We start from the raw sequence: 15168 nt of genomic DNA, 5'->3' as shown, positions 1-15168 counted from the left end.
TAAACAAATATCATCCAGATCTCTCTTTTTCCAGGAAATATTTAACGCACTCCTCAAGTGTAGTCATTAATCTGTCAAATCTAAAATCAAACTTTAACATTAATGGCTATTTTTTCATTAAATTTAAGATGAATTAATTCTATTTACCTGTACATGTCAAAGCCGGGTCATCTTGGTTGTCAATATTCCATGTAAATTTTGTCAAAAACAACTTAGTTTTACATGCACATCTCATTCACAATGGGGAGAAGTAATATAATCGCACAGAAAATATCAATTATTGTATCTACTCAGAAAGGAATCAGAATTTAAGGAAATGCTTTTAATTACACATTAAGCATTTTTCAATCACTTTTGAGCCTCAATTGTGGATTTATTTGAATAACAGAGTAGATATAGGTAACCATCAAAACTTTCAGAATTGTGCGTTCCACTCCAGTGAATTTGGATTACTCTTTTAATGGAATTCCAAGTTAATAATAAACATATCCTGTTTTTTAAGTCACTTTCTTGACATACACACAATACTGAATACACTATATTGAACAGATAATTTACAAGTTTGTCAACAATTCTTTCCCCTCAAAATCAACTGATTTGTCAAAGATTATCCCTTTCAGCGTATGTCGGAACAAATCACCCCGATTGAAACCTAATTCACCATCAGAAGACCTTTACTGCCCAGAGTGCTTTCTATTAGCGTACCCTGAAGTGGGACAAAACATCAGGTGTGTAAAAAAGGCGGAACAGGTTTATCAGTGACCCTAACCGTGCCCCTAGGGTGTAAGGTCCTATTATTATTGTATATCCACTATTCTGGTATTTACTTATGACTTAATGAAGCGTGCATGGTATCATTTAACAGGCATAAAGTAAACAGCCACTTGTCAGCTTTACATATGTACTAACACCTCTTTAATGAGACTACTTAACTGGGCTCATATTTCTTTGTCTTCAAATCCAACCTTTTTACCAATGCTGTTTTTTTATAAGACAGAAACAGAGATGAGGAACTCTTTCTGTAGTAGATAAACCTGCAAACTCTGAGTCTCCTTCTCTGTGAATGTTCAGACATCTATAATTCATACCTGAAGGCACCTAACATGGCTTCGCATTGCCAACGACAATCGGCACTAGTCGTCGCCTGGTACGCACGGCTCGCGTTACAGTGGTACGACTTTGAACGTCTTGTCCAACCTGTCAGGCTTCAGAAGACCTCAGGTTTAGACACCTCGCTGCTTACAAATAGTAGCTAACTACTCCTCACTATATAATCACTGTGCAATAGTGAATTGTGAAAATAATAAACCAAAGATTCATTTTAGAAATGATTGGGGTGGCATTGTTTGATTTTAAATCCATTATTTACTCTTCTCTTCAAGAGGAACAGCTAAATTGATGAAATAACTCTCTGATTGATCACCGCTATTTTAATGGGCCTTTTTTAAACATTTCTTCTGAGTGATGTCCTGTACTTTACTTTCCATAAATTAAAATACTAACAAGCTTCTGTGTACTTAATTGCCTATAAGGTCACACTATAGATTAATAGATTTACAATTTACTACAGATAAAAACCCATTGAGTACATACCCTTTGTAATACTAAACCAAGACAAAATTGATATTAGTTGAAAACAATAATTACGAGAACCATTATCAATATCCTTATAAGCATATCATTTAGAAAGAATCGCTATCTGGGTTTGAATTTGCCAATATTTTCCAAAAATAAGGAAGAACAATCTGTAACCAAGACAAAATGTTGTATTTTTTCCTTAATTTTTACCAAGAAAAAAATTAAATATATACTGCTAAATATATAAAACAGTGAATTTGGACTACTAACCAACTTTTTATGCAAATGTTAGGAGTTGATGTACTCAACTTGAATTAATCATTTTACCATACTTTATTGATGTATCTGTTCAAACTTCCGCAAAAGAAACAAAAAAAAAAACGTTATTCAAAATGAGTATACAATATGTGAACAAAGGGAAGCAACTCAATAACAATTTTTTTTTCTGAAGATTTGAAGAATGCTATTATTTAGCCAAGTTATGTAAAACTGTTATATCATATATATGGACTTCCTACAATATAAACATTACACAGTTTTCTAACAACTGCCAGTTCTGTATAAAAGATCTTAATCTGCTGTTCATTATGTAAACTACTCATATGTTGATTTGTTCTGTTGTTAAATTTTTGTGGTACATGTACTTATAAACAATATACCCCATGTTGGAGAGTTTAGTAAAATAAGTCTCCAGATACCTTTAGAAAATAACTGATCTTGCAATTGTCCAAATTAGAAAAAAAGGATATCTTTTTAAAAAAGTCAGTGCAGTGAATGATTTAGCACTTCATGCACACATTTATCAAAATACAAATATGTAAATTATCTTTGTGTAATCATTCTCTAGGCTATATAGTACCAGGTCCCTCCGTCTTTGAAATAATTAACACAAATATTTGTATTTGACTATTCATTCATTTTACCATATACTACATAATGGCTCACGGAATACCTGGTGACATTATGGCAATGAATTTCTCCTGAGAACTAGTCATGATGCACATCAAAAATGGCCACAGTTATTTCCATATTTTTTGCAAATCTCTGTTTATCTTGGCATATTGTGGTTAAAATATAATTTTCAAGACTTCAACAAATGGGATTCATTTCATTAACATTAAAATTTAAAAGTAGAAGTTTCATTTAAAATTTTATTTTTTATGTAATCCTCTTTCCTCTCCCTACTCAATATTCTAGCCTATATATGTCTTTATATTTATGACCATGCAGAAATATCTACTGTAAGATATATGCAAATATCTTACTCGTAGTTTCCTTTTAAAATCAAATTTTGAATGAAAAGTCATAAGTAAGCAATAGACAACATTGACCCCCACCCCAAAACCCATGAAAAAGGGTTTTTGACATTTAGGCAAGTTTACTTTTTTGTCAACAAATTTGTGGGCTTGTTTTTTTTGGACTGGGTGGACCCCCCCCCCCCCCCCCCTTTGAAAAATTCCTGCATCTGCACCTGATTAATCATTTTTTTATTTTTCATTAAAACCATTTATTGTCATACACTTAAATTATCTGAAAAGAAAAGTACATGTATACCAATATGTCTATGTATTTTATGTCAATTAAACATTTTTTTCTTTTATGGCAGTGTGAAGGGTTTCAACAGGACAACAAACTATCACCTATATCTCGTGTTAACCAAGTACATCATGTTTCACATCTGAACTGGTCAGAACCAAGATATATGACTTATGAAGCAAGATCCAAAATGTATGTGAGTACTTTTGTGTAGCTCTTAAATCAGTATTCAAACAAATATGTTTTTAAGTAGTTTTAAAATAAAATAAAAAATACTTTTTTGGTTGTTAGTATGGGAATTAATATTGCAGCTTTTGCAGAAAAAATCAAAAAGTGTGGAAAAAGGTATAGAAATGATTATTATAATTTAATAGATTTATCAAATGAACATTCCTGATTTGAAATAAAAAAAAAACCTGAACCAATGGAAGGATTGAGAAAGGGCATTCTGGTTTTAAATTTTAAAATAAGCACTGTCTTTATTTTGCACATAAAAGATTATCAAAATAATTTCATTTCTTCAGACAAATAATAGCAGCTGAATCTTCTGAAAACTTTTTTTTCTGACTAATAAAGCTTTTTTACTAGCTCAAATGACTCTAGGATTTTCCTTTAAAATTGTCAAGTTGCATCTGAGTTAAATCAAAACAAGAATTAGGTCTATGGGCACAAAAGTTTACTGCAATCAATTTAACTTGGTCATTAATCACTGGTGTCGAAACAACTGTCTTCAACCCTTGTACAAATTGAAAATAATGGCTAAACTTGACACCACAATGCATTCACAGCTTAAAAAAAGGTAGCAAGCACTGTCAGTATTTTTCTGAATCCACCCATGAAATGTGAAGCCCTTACGATAATCTGATAATTTATGCCCCATGCAACATTGATATTTTGTGACTTAGTCCTATAGCATAAGGAACAAATGTCATCAGTGTTATCTCTGAAAATTATTAACAGCAATTTGTAATTTTAATATACCGTGGTAATAATCCAAGAAAGGACCATTTCCATCATAAGAATCTTTCTACTTTTTAAAGTGCCATATTATATCCTTATATCTATAGGCACTGATAAAGGAAATTCTAAGTTGGGTGGAGATATAATATGGATATAAGTGGTGATGAGTACATCTTATGTATCTTTAATGGAGTGTCTGATTCAATTAACTCTCAGTTCCTGACACTATAACCCCCCTCCCCCTCACAATAGGTACATTTCTACCAAAATTCTCACTCAACTCTCAAATTCTAATTTACTAAATCTCGCGACAACTGGACTTTCCAGAGTAACCCAACTAAATATAAGCTATATAAACTTAAAAGCACTTCACACAGCTTTAGACTTGTGACCTTCAGAAAAAGATCTTCACAGTTTTGTCCTGTTTCTGTTTTCTAGGTAAAGGTCATCTTATAGGTCAGTGGAATAAACAAATAAATAAATGTATCTCATGACATTCGCTGAATTTGGACTTTCCAAAGTAGCCAAACTAAATATAAGCTATAAACCATGTAAATAACATTTAAAATCAGAATGGTTGAATATTAGAGGCATATCACAAAAATGTAGACTTACGTGACCTTCAGAAAGTATTGTCCTGTTTCTGTTTTCAAGGTAAAGGTCATCGTATAGGTCAGTGGAATATAAACAAAGAAATAAATGTATCTTCAATGCATTACAATGCAGGCATATTAATTTGAGAAAAATGAAAAAATAAATCTCTTGTTCCAGTTCTTTCCCAGATTTTTTGGGACTATCTCTGCATCAAATTTTCCATGTGAATCCATGGTGATTTAAAAAAAAAAAACCCACACAATCTGCATTATTTTTTGTCCTTATAAGTGCCATGTTGTAAATATGTATTACTGAACAAGAACTTACAGATCCCTCAATGTGTTAGTTGCTAATGTAAATCTAAGGATCCCATATTGGTGATAACTCCAAAATCCCCCACCAGGTTCATTCATTCATGAACTTTCCGCTTTATTACATGTAACAGGCCTTTAAGAATTTCTATGCGCCCAGATCGATAGATTGGGGGCACATATTGTTTTTGTCCTGTCTGTCTGTCTATTTGTCAGCAAACTTTAACCTTCGCCATAACTTTTTTTCATCACGAAGGATAGAGACTTCTGATCTGGTATGCATACTCCACTAATGAAGCTCTTCCAAATGACACCAAGGTCAATGTCCTTTTGACCTAGACTGTGACCCTTATGCTAAAAATAGCTTTTTCTAACCTTTGCCATAACTTTTGAACCATACGAGATAGAGACTTCATATTTGCTACGCATACTCCACTAACTAAGCTCTATCAAATGAAACCAAGGTCAATGACCTTGTGATCATGACCTATATGTTAAAGATAGCCTTTTTGAACCTTCACCATAACTTTTGAACCATAAGAGATAAAGACTTCATATTTGCTATGCATACTTCACTAATTAAGCTCTTTCAAATGAAACCTGGCCAATGACCTTGTGACCTTGACTGTGTCCTGTATGCTAAAAATAGCTTCTTTGAACTTTGTTGCCACCGGGCGCATAGTGTTTCATAAACACATCTTGTTAAACATGTTAAGATTTTCAACAAATCTAAATTTCTCCTAATGAAGATCATAGGTTTTCATTACACTTTGTTTCAATTCAATCTCTCCAAAGATGTTTTATATGTTGATGGTTTAAAGTAAAAGAATACAGTCAAACATTCGTTTTCATGATGGAACAAAGAAAATACTTCCAGATATTGAGGGTGAAATGGTTTGGACTTACAAATCATTTTGACATATCCCTCTTGTATTTAAGAAATATCAGATTAAGTGTCTGATATAACGAAGTTAAACTGTATGTATAAGAAGACCTTTATAATTTTTTTTTAAAAAGTTTTTAAACACTGAGCACTTGGAAAAGGCTACCTGCTCACAAATTTTTAAATTCATATTTCTGCAATATTTTTTCATTAGCATTTTGCAAATACTGTATATACCGTATATGTGGAATTTTGAGTGAGGATTTAATTTTGGCACTATTAGCAAAGGTGCTGAGATCGCTAAAATTGAATATAGCCAAAAATTAAGTTGCAAAGGCTTCATTAGTGAGCTTTTTAATACAGCTAAAATTACATCTATTTAAAAATAAAATACCCATTTTTAAGGACAAGTCGCTAAATTTGGATCTCTCTAAAATTTCCACTTCAATGGTATTTGAGAAGTTTATTGAAAATTAAGTCTGGGACAATATGTAACACAATATTTGAGCCATGATATGATAAGTGTCACAAATTTGAATTAGTCATGTATCTTAAAAAAAAAATGTTGTACTGAAATGAAAGAAAAAATTATGTTATTGAAATGAAAGAAATATCTCTTCAAAATTGAGATTACATCAGCTGTGAAAAAAAATTATTTCACAAAGTATTATCTTAAACTCAAAATCATAGAAAAAATGGAAATTTGGGGGGGGGGGGGCAATCAATAAAAATTTCTATATTCATATCAATATGTGTATCATCCTAACACAAAATTGATATCATTGATATATTGTCCAAGTCCTATTGAAAATACTTTATTCTTAAAAATCATAATCATAAATTTTTGTTTAAAAAATTTTATGTAATTTTTTAACCTAACTTGGTTACTGTGTGCAAATTAACACGAAAATGTCTGACATTGATAAGAAAGATTTCTAAAGATTTTTCTTTTTCCAACGACGTAAACTTTGACACCTATATTTATTTAATACTTATTCTTTGATCACCACAATTGTCTCAGGGGCCATAATTTTGAATTGACCAAGCTCAGCATCTCGTAAGTTTGGCATAAGATTTGTATTTTCTGATCCTGAGGTTCTAGAAATAAATAAAAAAAATTAATTAACCCACTCGATTTTCATTTAATTCTTGATTTTAACCCCTTGAAAAAGTACACAAGTTTTTATTTGAAAATGTTTGAACCCCTAGCTCTTACCCAAAGATGTTTCGCAGCTTGGTCGAAACTGACTCCATGTTTCTTAAGAAGATGACATTGTTAAAAGTTTGCAGGCTAATGTTAAAAGTTTCATTGTACATTTGAAAATCTCATCTGGCTCGTGTAAGACCAAAATCCTTGAAGAAAAACCCATGCTATATCTTCTTATCAGCAACAATTTACATGTTATAGCTTTCTACACATATAGTCAATATTTGATGAAATCATTTTAAACAGAACTAAAACCAAAATTAAAATCATAAGGAAAACTTATCTCTAAATACCATCCTTTTGAAAAATTATCAAAATGTGAAAGGCAGCTAGCACACATCCAAGATTAATGGTGTATCCATTTAGATTACAAACACAATACACTTGTATTTCGTGCATTCCGTAAATTTTTATCACAAACTTACACAAATCCTTCAAAAAATTTTATCTTCCATGGTAATATTACATAATCTGTTTAATAATTATGTTAATTAATGTATTCAATTAATTGAAACCCTCCTACCTCAATCCAAGAATCTGTGTCAATTCGAGACGATCTCTATCTGTCTATTGTATATGTTCCAATATTTTGAAGTGCCTAGTGTTTTTAGCTCTGAATTTCATTTCCATCCCTCTAACCACAGGTGTAATGATCATACCTATATCATTTTCCATAATTTTATGCCAATTGTAACTCATTTACATACCCTCACATTTCATGCAAAAAAAAAAACTTAATTTTTTTTACTACCTTCAAATAATTAAAAAAAATTAAATAAGAATTGATTTCAAATCATGACGATCTATCGAAAATGTTTTATTAATTAAAATAAATGATTTTTAATACCTAAAGAAATTTGAACAAGCATTCATCTAATGAAAGATAATAACTTGAATACAATCTGGATTATCTCTCTTTCCATAGTTCAACTTTTTATTATGCATACCACAGGCACTTGTTTCGTATGCAGGGCATCCCTTATTTACTTATACCACAAGATACCTACCTATCTCAATTTCTTCAATACAGTATAGTTTTTCTCTTTACAAATTTTTTAAAATATCATACTTTTTTCTTCTTTTTTAATGCATTTTTGTATATTTTTATTGCAAACAAACAATAAGTTTTTGTTTTTCTTCCGGGGAAGGGAGGGGGGGGGGGGGGGGGGGACTGAAATTTTTAACCCAACAAGTCTCAATTAAAAAAGGAGTATAATTCATTTTTATGTATATATACTAATCAAAATTTCTAAGTCCCCAGGTAAGTTTTTGCTTCACACTGCTTTTATAATAAATTATTTAGACAATATAAATTGATAAGTATTCAGGATTATTATTTTTCATTAACCTAATTTTATTGATAGGCTTTAACACAAAATGCAGAAACGTAAAGTTTTTCTCTTTACAATTTTTTTTTATGAAACAAATATACTATATCTTTATTGAGGGTTATTTTATGTATTGCAAGGTACTTTTTTCTTTACTATTTTTAACACACATTCCCACTCTTCCAGTTTGTTTCATTTTTGTATATTTTTTTTATTGCAAACAAACAATAAGTTTTTGTGTCGTTGCAGTTGGTGTATATGCCTTGACCATGGGCACTTCCGGTTCGGGTTTTAGTGAATTTTCCGATTTGTTGAAATTTTAGCGATTTTTAATGATTGTAAGGAATTCAAGTAAGCTTTGTTCAGCTTTCTGCTGATATTTTTAAAGGTTTTAAGTAAAATAAACAAAAACAGGGGAAGGAAATACAACTCTCCTCTACTATCACCAGCTTGGGCCTAGTCAACTTCACTTGCACATTGTTGTACGGACATACACGGCATTTTATTCAAGCTTTTTTCTGTTTTTCGTGAACAACTAAAGATGTAAAACAATGGAAATTCAAATAAATAAAAGATACACCCGAAAACATATGAAACTCGCACTTCAATTTTTAACCCAACAAGTCTTTTTTGGCCGTAAGGTAGGCACTAAAAAAAAGGTAAAATTGTAAGCAACTTGTTAATTGATTTTAAGTTTTTTAAATACTTAAGTTAATAAAAGTGGGGACTTAGAAATTTTGACAAGTATATATTTCTTTATTTTCAGTCAAGTTTTTATACATTCTGATACTTTATATCACACCATAGTATAGAATTCCCAAATTCCATAAATGCCATATATAAAACTTTTGGGGAAAAAAAGGGTTGGGGTGGTAAGTTGGGAGGTGGTGGAAATGTCAAAAAATCATCAATGACATTGCAAAGCATCCCCTCGCAAAGAGCAGATCTATAAATCAAGACAAAATAATCCATCCCACTGCAATTTTTCACAGGACTAACTCACTCACCCACGAACACACACAACTAACTATATCCTCCCTAAGTTCTGTTGTCAGGGGATAAAAATGAACTCAATTTGTATATCATCCCTGGATGTACATGTGTCATAAACTCCAGCATCAACAGCAAAAACCAAATTTAACAAACATGACTATATATATATATATATATATATATATATATATATATATATATATATATATATATATATATATATATATATATATATATATATATATATATATATATATATGGCTAATTTAACCACACTGTGCCTATACTTCAGTAACAATCATATTTACCATATTGGTTGAAGCCATATTGAAGACCTCATGGTACTAGTAGTTGAGTTTCCTATATATCTTTCTCAGAAATATTATCATTTAATGGTCTTTTTTTAATTTTTTCAAAATACAATCATGTACTATAAAGAAAAAGCTTAATGATTCTTATAGATACTAAATGCTTCACTTTCATGATTTTTATTCACTTTTGATCTTTTTTTTTTATGCGAAATTTAAGCCATGAGTTAGTGTACGAGAGTTATCTTTCTTACCTTGAATGAATGCACATCATGTCTTATGCTGAACAGACATTTCACATGACTTCATTTTGATAATCTAAATTTTTATTAATATTACCCACAATATTTTACATGTGAGAAATTCTCTCTTCTCAAACAAAAATTACCATATTTTGGCTTAAATATGCTGAATATTGTAGCCTGGGAACTAGATAAGACTCTTAAAAATCTATTATTATTTTATCATGTTTTCCCCTATCCATCTTATACAAACACTTGATAAGAAAATGGTATAATGAAAAGAAATAGTTCAATGAATGCAGAAATTGTTCATAGTAAGTCACACACTATTTAGGCTGATCATTCATACTGTACATGCATGGGGTTGAGTTGTAAATCATAATCCCAAGTCAAACTGACTTCATCCAAAACTGACTTCATGATATCAATTTTAACAATTTCATAATTATAGGGAAAAAAAATGGTAAAATCTAAATCAATCAGCAATTTTTTCAAGTAACATCAACATATTCTATTCATAAAATCAATAACTATTTATCTGCCACATATGAACAAGACTAATTTAACATAAAGATATCCATATAAGTCATTTGCACAATTAAGTACACAAGCGAATTCAGAGAATCAGTGTCTTCCACTTAAGGGAGAAAAAAAGAGCATTTGCAGATGGGGGGGGGGGGCACTTTAAGATTTTAGGCAGGGTAAACGGACGGGGCCATAGGGATTTATCATGAATGATGGTATATAATAAATATTAATTGCAAAAACTTAAAAGCTTCTTGAGAAATTTTTTTTTACACGCAGAAGAAAGTATTTCTTAAAGACCTTGACCTTTGACCTTTTGACCTCAAAATCAAAAGGGTCTTCCTTATGCCATAGGAAGTTGTTGTATAAGATTTTATTGCAAAAACTCAAAGGGCTTGTCAATATTTCATGGAAACGAAAATGTTACCAACAGACAGACGGATGGACAATCGGACCAGGGTTAATATCCTCCACTTGTGGATAAGATCATTAAACCAGAAAATATGCTATCAAAAAGATTAGCACCGCTTTCATTCGACAAGAATGATCACTGTTATGAGAATTAGAGACTCAACATTTTATGTATCAGGCAAAATAGTCAGTCTTTATTTCTTATTCAGTAACATTTATCCTTTTATGGATTTTACTCCTAGTCAGTTTGATCCCAGAACACATCCATCAATTATTTGAAAATATTGAAAATTAAAATTTCATTCATTTTATTCTAAATGAATATCTGCCATTTATTACAAATCATTATGAGAAGTAATACATTTCTGGTCTGTTGGTCTCATGCCATTATCATTGTTAATTAAAAAGCAATAAATAGGCCCCCATGGACAATAATGCTCACATGAGATAAGGACATCAATTGATACTGTCTAACTCTGTGACTCCACAAGGAGAAGAGAGGATGCTGCTTTAACCAAAATAGTGTGCAAGCATTGAAAAATGAATAGCATTACTGCAAATTCATTTTGTAAAATGCAACATAGTTGTTAACAAAAAATATTTCAAATGCCTTTCTTAAGTATTCCAATTTTAGGTGGGGGTTCTTGGCTCCTTTTTAGGCCCAGTATTCAGTGACTAACCCTCCTTGTCATGGATTAATAACAAATACATATAATGAATATCAAAATACATAATTTTGTCCTCATCACCAATGGTTAAGAAAGGCTATATCGACTAATCTGGAGACAGTAAAGGTCAATCATCGAGATATAGGACAAAACTTGAGTTCTTGGCTCAGGTGAGCTTCCAACTAGGAAGCCAGACATTGAAAAAATGTCTGAGATACAATCTTGTATACAAAATTTATTTTTAGCGTTTGTCATGACAAAGTTCTAACGTTCTATAAGTAACCCAATACGGATGGTATCGGCAAAAAGGATCTGTGCAACTCCAAACAATATAATTACCTAATGAACTTAAATGTTTATAAAAAACAGGATCAATAGGCTGCAAAGTGTTGGCTTTATGATATTTTAAATGTCACAGCATATTGGTCTTTTATAGCTAGAAAGGCATTTATCAACATGTTAAATACCTATTTCATATGTCTGGTTTTGATTAATGACAATAATGACAGGTGCAATAGATTTTAAATGCCTGTTCAATATGCCTTTTTAAAATAATTTTTTTGTCTTTAATGCAGGTTTCAAGTAAACCTGATATGTGAAAATATCCTTGTCTATTACCAACAATACTACAGTCGTAAATTCTTATTCTGAGCATGAAATGATTCAGCTTAATAAAAACAACACAAACATTTCTTTCTTTACAATTAACAATTACATTAATCCAAATAATAAACATTCAGGCTAATCCCTTTGGGGGTCCTGGTTTGAACAAACTTGAATCTATAAACACCACCTTTTTTATAATTATGACTAATCATGGCTTTGCTGTTCTTGAGAAGAATTTTTTAAAGATTATTACAGTAATTCCCTTGTAAAAAAAAAAAAAAAAGAAAAAATTCATGCATGGTGGCCCCACTTTACCCCTGTGGGGCATCATTTGAACAATCTACCCTACGTTTGAAACCTTTCAAATATGAATTTCATCTTTTCTGGCCCAGTCATCACAGGTTCTTTTAAAAGATTTTAAATGGCCCATCCATTTTCAAAAAAAAAAAACATTTCCCTATAGTTATCTCCCCTTGTAACAGGACTATGGCAGAGATTCTGTTATTCTAATGAAACTGAGCAACTGCTGTGTCATTCAAAAACCTACCATTGAATTCCTCTATAAATGAAATTAAAGTACTTATTCAATATACTTGTCAAAAACAAAAGTGTAAATGTGTGACCCAAATCTTGACATAAAACTACAGACTAAAGAAGTGTTTGACTCATCTAAGAGTGTTTTAAGCTGATAAACTATCTAAATCAGGAGACAGTGATTGTATTCCAGGCATTACAGTTGCTGACTATGTCACTTTTCATGGCATCTATATAGTTAAAATCCTCAACACATGAATTAAGGTCTTCTGTTTCCAACGGAAGACCTTCTACTGATTCTGATGGTAAAGATTATTATTCTTTTTTTTTCTTCTACTTCCTAGACCGCAACTTTGAGGCCTCATATCTCACTAGTTTCTCAACGAATTTCGCTCAAATTTTCAGAGGTTATAGACTTTTATAAACTCTATCAGAATGTTGACTAAAATTTCATAAAATCACTTCCGGTTTTGAGTTATTTCCCTTTAAACGAAAATTTATAGGCTTTCGTTTCCAGACAAAGGCTCAGAGACGGCTTAATCTGGAGCAGAAATTCTACTGATTTTAGATAGTACAAGCAAATTCAAAGAATTGTGGTCCCCCGCTTTCTGTGTCTTTGTGGGTGAGATGTTATTTTTTATGACATATTGTGTGTAATATGAACATCCTATGTCATTTATTTCGAAAGTAACACTGAAGTTGATTTTTTTTTTTAAAGATGAAAACCCTAATCCTGACCGTTAAAAAGTTATGGCCAAAATAAAAAGTTTTTTTAAAAGTAGGTCAACTCCAAGGTCAAGATCAAAGGGTCAAAGTTGTTGATATCCAATGAAAGGTTTTCTCACAAGGATTACCTATGTGAAGTATGAAAGCCCTCGCCCTTACTGTTCAAAAGTTATGGTCAAGGTTAAAGTTTTTTCATAAGTACGTAAATCTTTAAGGTCAAGGTCAAAAGGTCAAAGTTGATGATATCCAATGAAAGGACTTGCCACAAAGAATACATATGTGAAATATAAAAGACCAAGTATCTACCGTTCAAAAGTTGTGACCAAAGTTAAAGTTTTTTTTAAAAAAAGTAGTTAAAACTCCAATGTCAAGGTCAAAGGGCAAAGTTGTTGGTATCCAATAAAATGTCTTTCAAAAAAATTACATATGTGAAGTACGAAAGCCCTAGCCCTCACCGTTCAAAAGTTATGGTCAAGGTTAAAGTTTTTCATAAGGATGTAAATCTCCAAGGTCAAGGTCAAAAGGTCAAGGTTGTTTGTATCCAATGAAATGTCTTGCCACAAGGAATACATATGTGAAATATAAAAGTCCTAGTATCTACTGTTTAAAAGTTGTGACCGAGGTTAAAACTTTTTAAAAGTAGTTAAATCTCCAAGGTCAAGGTCAAAGGGTAAAAGTTATTGGTATCCAATGAAAGGTTTTCTCACAAGGATTACATATGTGAAGTACGAAAGCCTTAGTCCTCACCGTTCAAAAGTTATGGTCAAGGTTAAAGTTTTTTCATAAGTACGTAAATCTCCAAGGTCAAGGTCAAAAGGTCAAGGTTGTTGTTATCCAATGAAAGGTCTTGCCACAAACAATACATATGTGAAATATGAATGTCCTAGTACCTACTATTCAAAAGTTATGGCCAAAGTAAAAGTTTGGAATTTTTGAGTAAAAGTGGGTCAAACTCCAAGGTCAAGGTCAAAAGGTCAAATTTGGTGGTACCCAAAGAAAGGACTTGTCACAAGGAATACACATGTGAAATATGAAAGTCATAGCTCCACTAAATCAAAAGTTATGGGCAAGGTTAAAGTTTTTGTGACGGACAGACTGACAGACTGACAGACGGACAGACGAATGAGATTTAATGTCCCCTCGCTTTCGCGAAAGCGGGGGACAAAAAGGATTGAAGTTGTGCACATCGGTTTTTGATTTTCGATTTCTCCATTCAAAATGGCGCTATATAAGGGTCAAAAATTAGAACGCTTAAAAGAAACAAAAATTACTCATATTTTGCTTTTTGTCTTCTAAACTGAAAATATTTTGTTAAAAATATATAGAACATAATTTGTGCAGAATTAGAAGATTTTTCAATTGATATGTCGAAAAAAGGGGCTGACCCCTTAATCAAGGGATTTAGAGGGGCCAAAAGATTTTTCCAGATATCTCAAAAAGTATTCAGAATTTGTAATACATCAAAGAAGCAAAGTTGTTGAAAATGCCAGGCTTAATCTAATGAAGTCGTCAAAATTCGTCCAGCGTCGTCACTTCCAGCCAAACCAGAAGTAGTCGGAAAACGCGTATTTTTGCCGTTTGTGACAAGTTTTTGGTCAACATATGTCTCTTGGAGCTTAAAAATTAATTTTCCGTGCGTCGTCGTTACTTCCGGTTAAACCGGAAGTAGCAAAAAATGGCTTATTTTGCATTACTAACATACCTTTAGAGGATTCAAAGCATTTTTGGGTGTTATTTCTCATTTTTGGGAAAAATGAA

General features: G+C 31.7%; 1 protein-coding gene across 4 annotated transcripts in view; it reads right to left on the bottom strand.

The window, feature by feature from the left end:
* LOC134247636 (myelin regulatory factor-like) overlaps positions 1–15168 on the bottom strand; it is a 64607-nt gene that overhangs the window by 29224 nt on the left and 20215 nt on the right. The window contains exon 1 of one of the 4 annotated variants that reach the window (XM_062729971.1): positions 148–283. The exons of the other annotated variants lie outside the window; for them this stretch is intronic. Coding sequence (XP_062585955.1) covers positions 148–155 — 8 coding nt within the window. The 5' untranslated portion in view covers positions 156–283. Of the gene's footprint in view, positions 1–147; positions 284–15168 lie in introns of those variants that run through there. 4 annotated transcript variants of the gene reach the window in all.

The sequence above is a fragment of the Saccostrea cucullata genome, unplaced genomic scaffold (assembly GCF_032062105.1).
Source record: "Saccostrea cucullata isolate Sc308-1 unplaced genomic scaffold, CSIRO_AGI_Scuc_v1 ctg143, whole genome shotgun sequence".
Taxonomy (NCBI): domain Eukaryota; kingdom Metazoa; phylum Mollusca; class Bivalvia; order Ostreida; family Ostreidae; genus Saccostrea; species Saccostrea cuccullata.
This window is presented reverse-complemented; position numbering and strand designations above follow the sequence as displayed.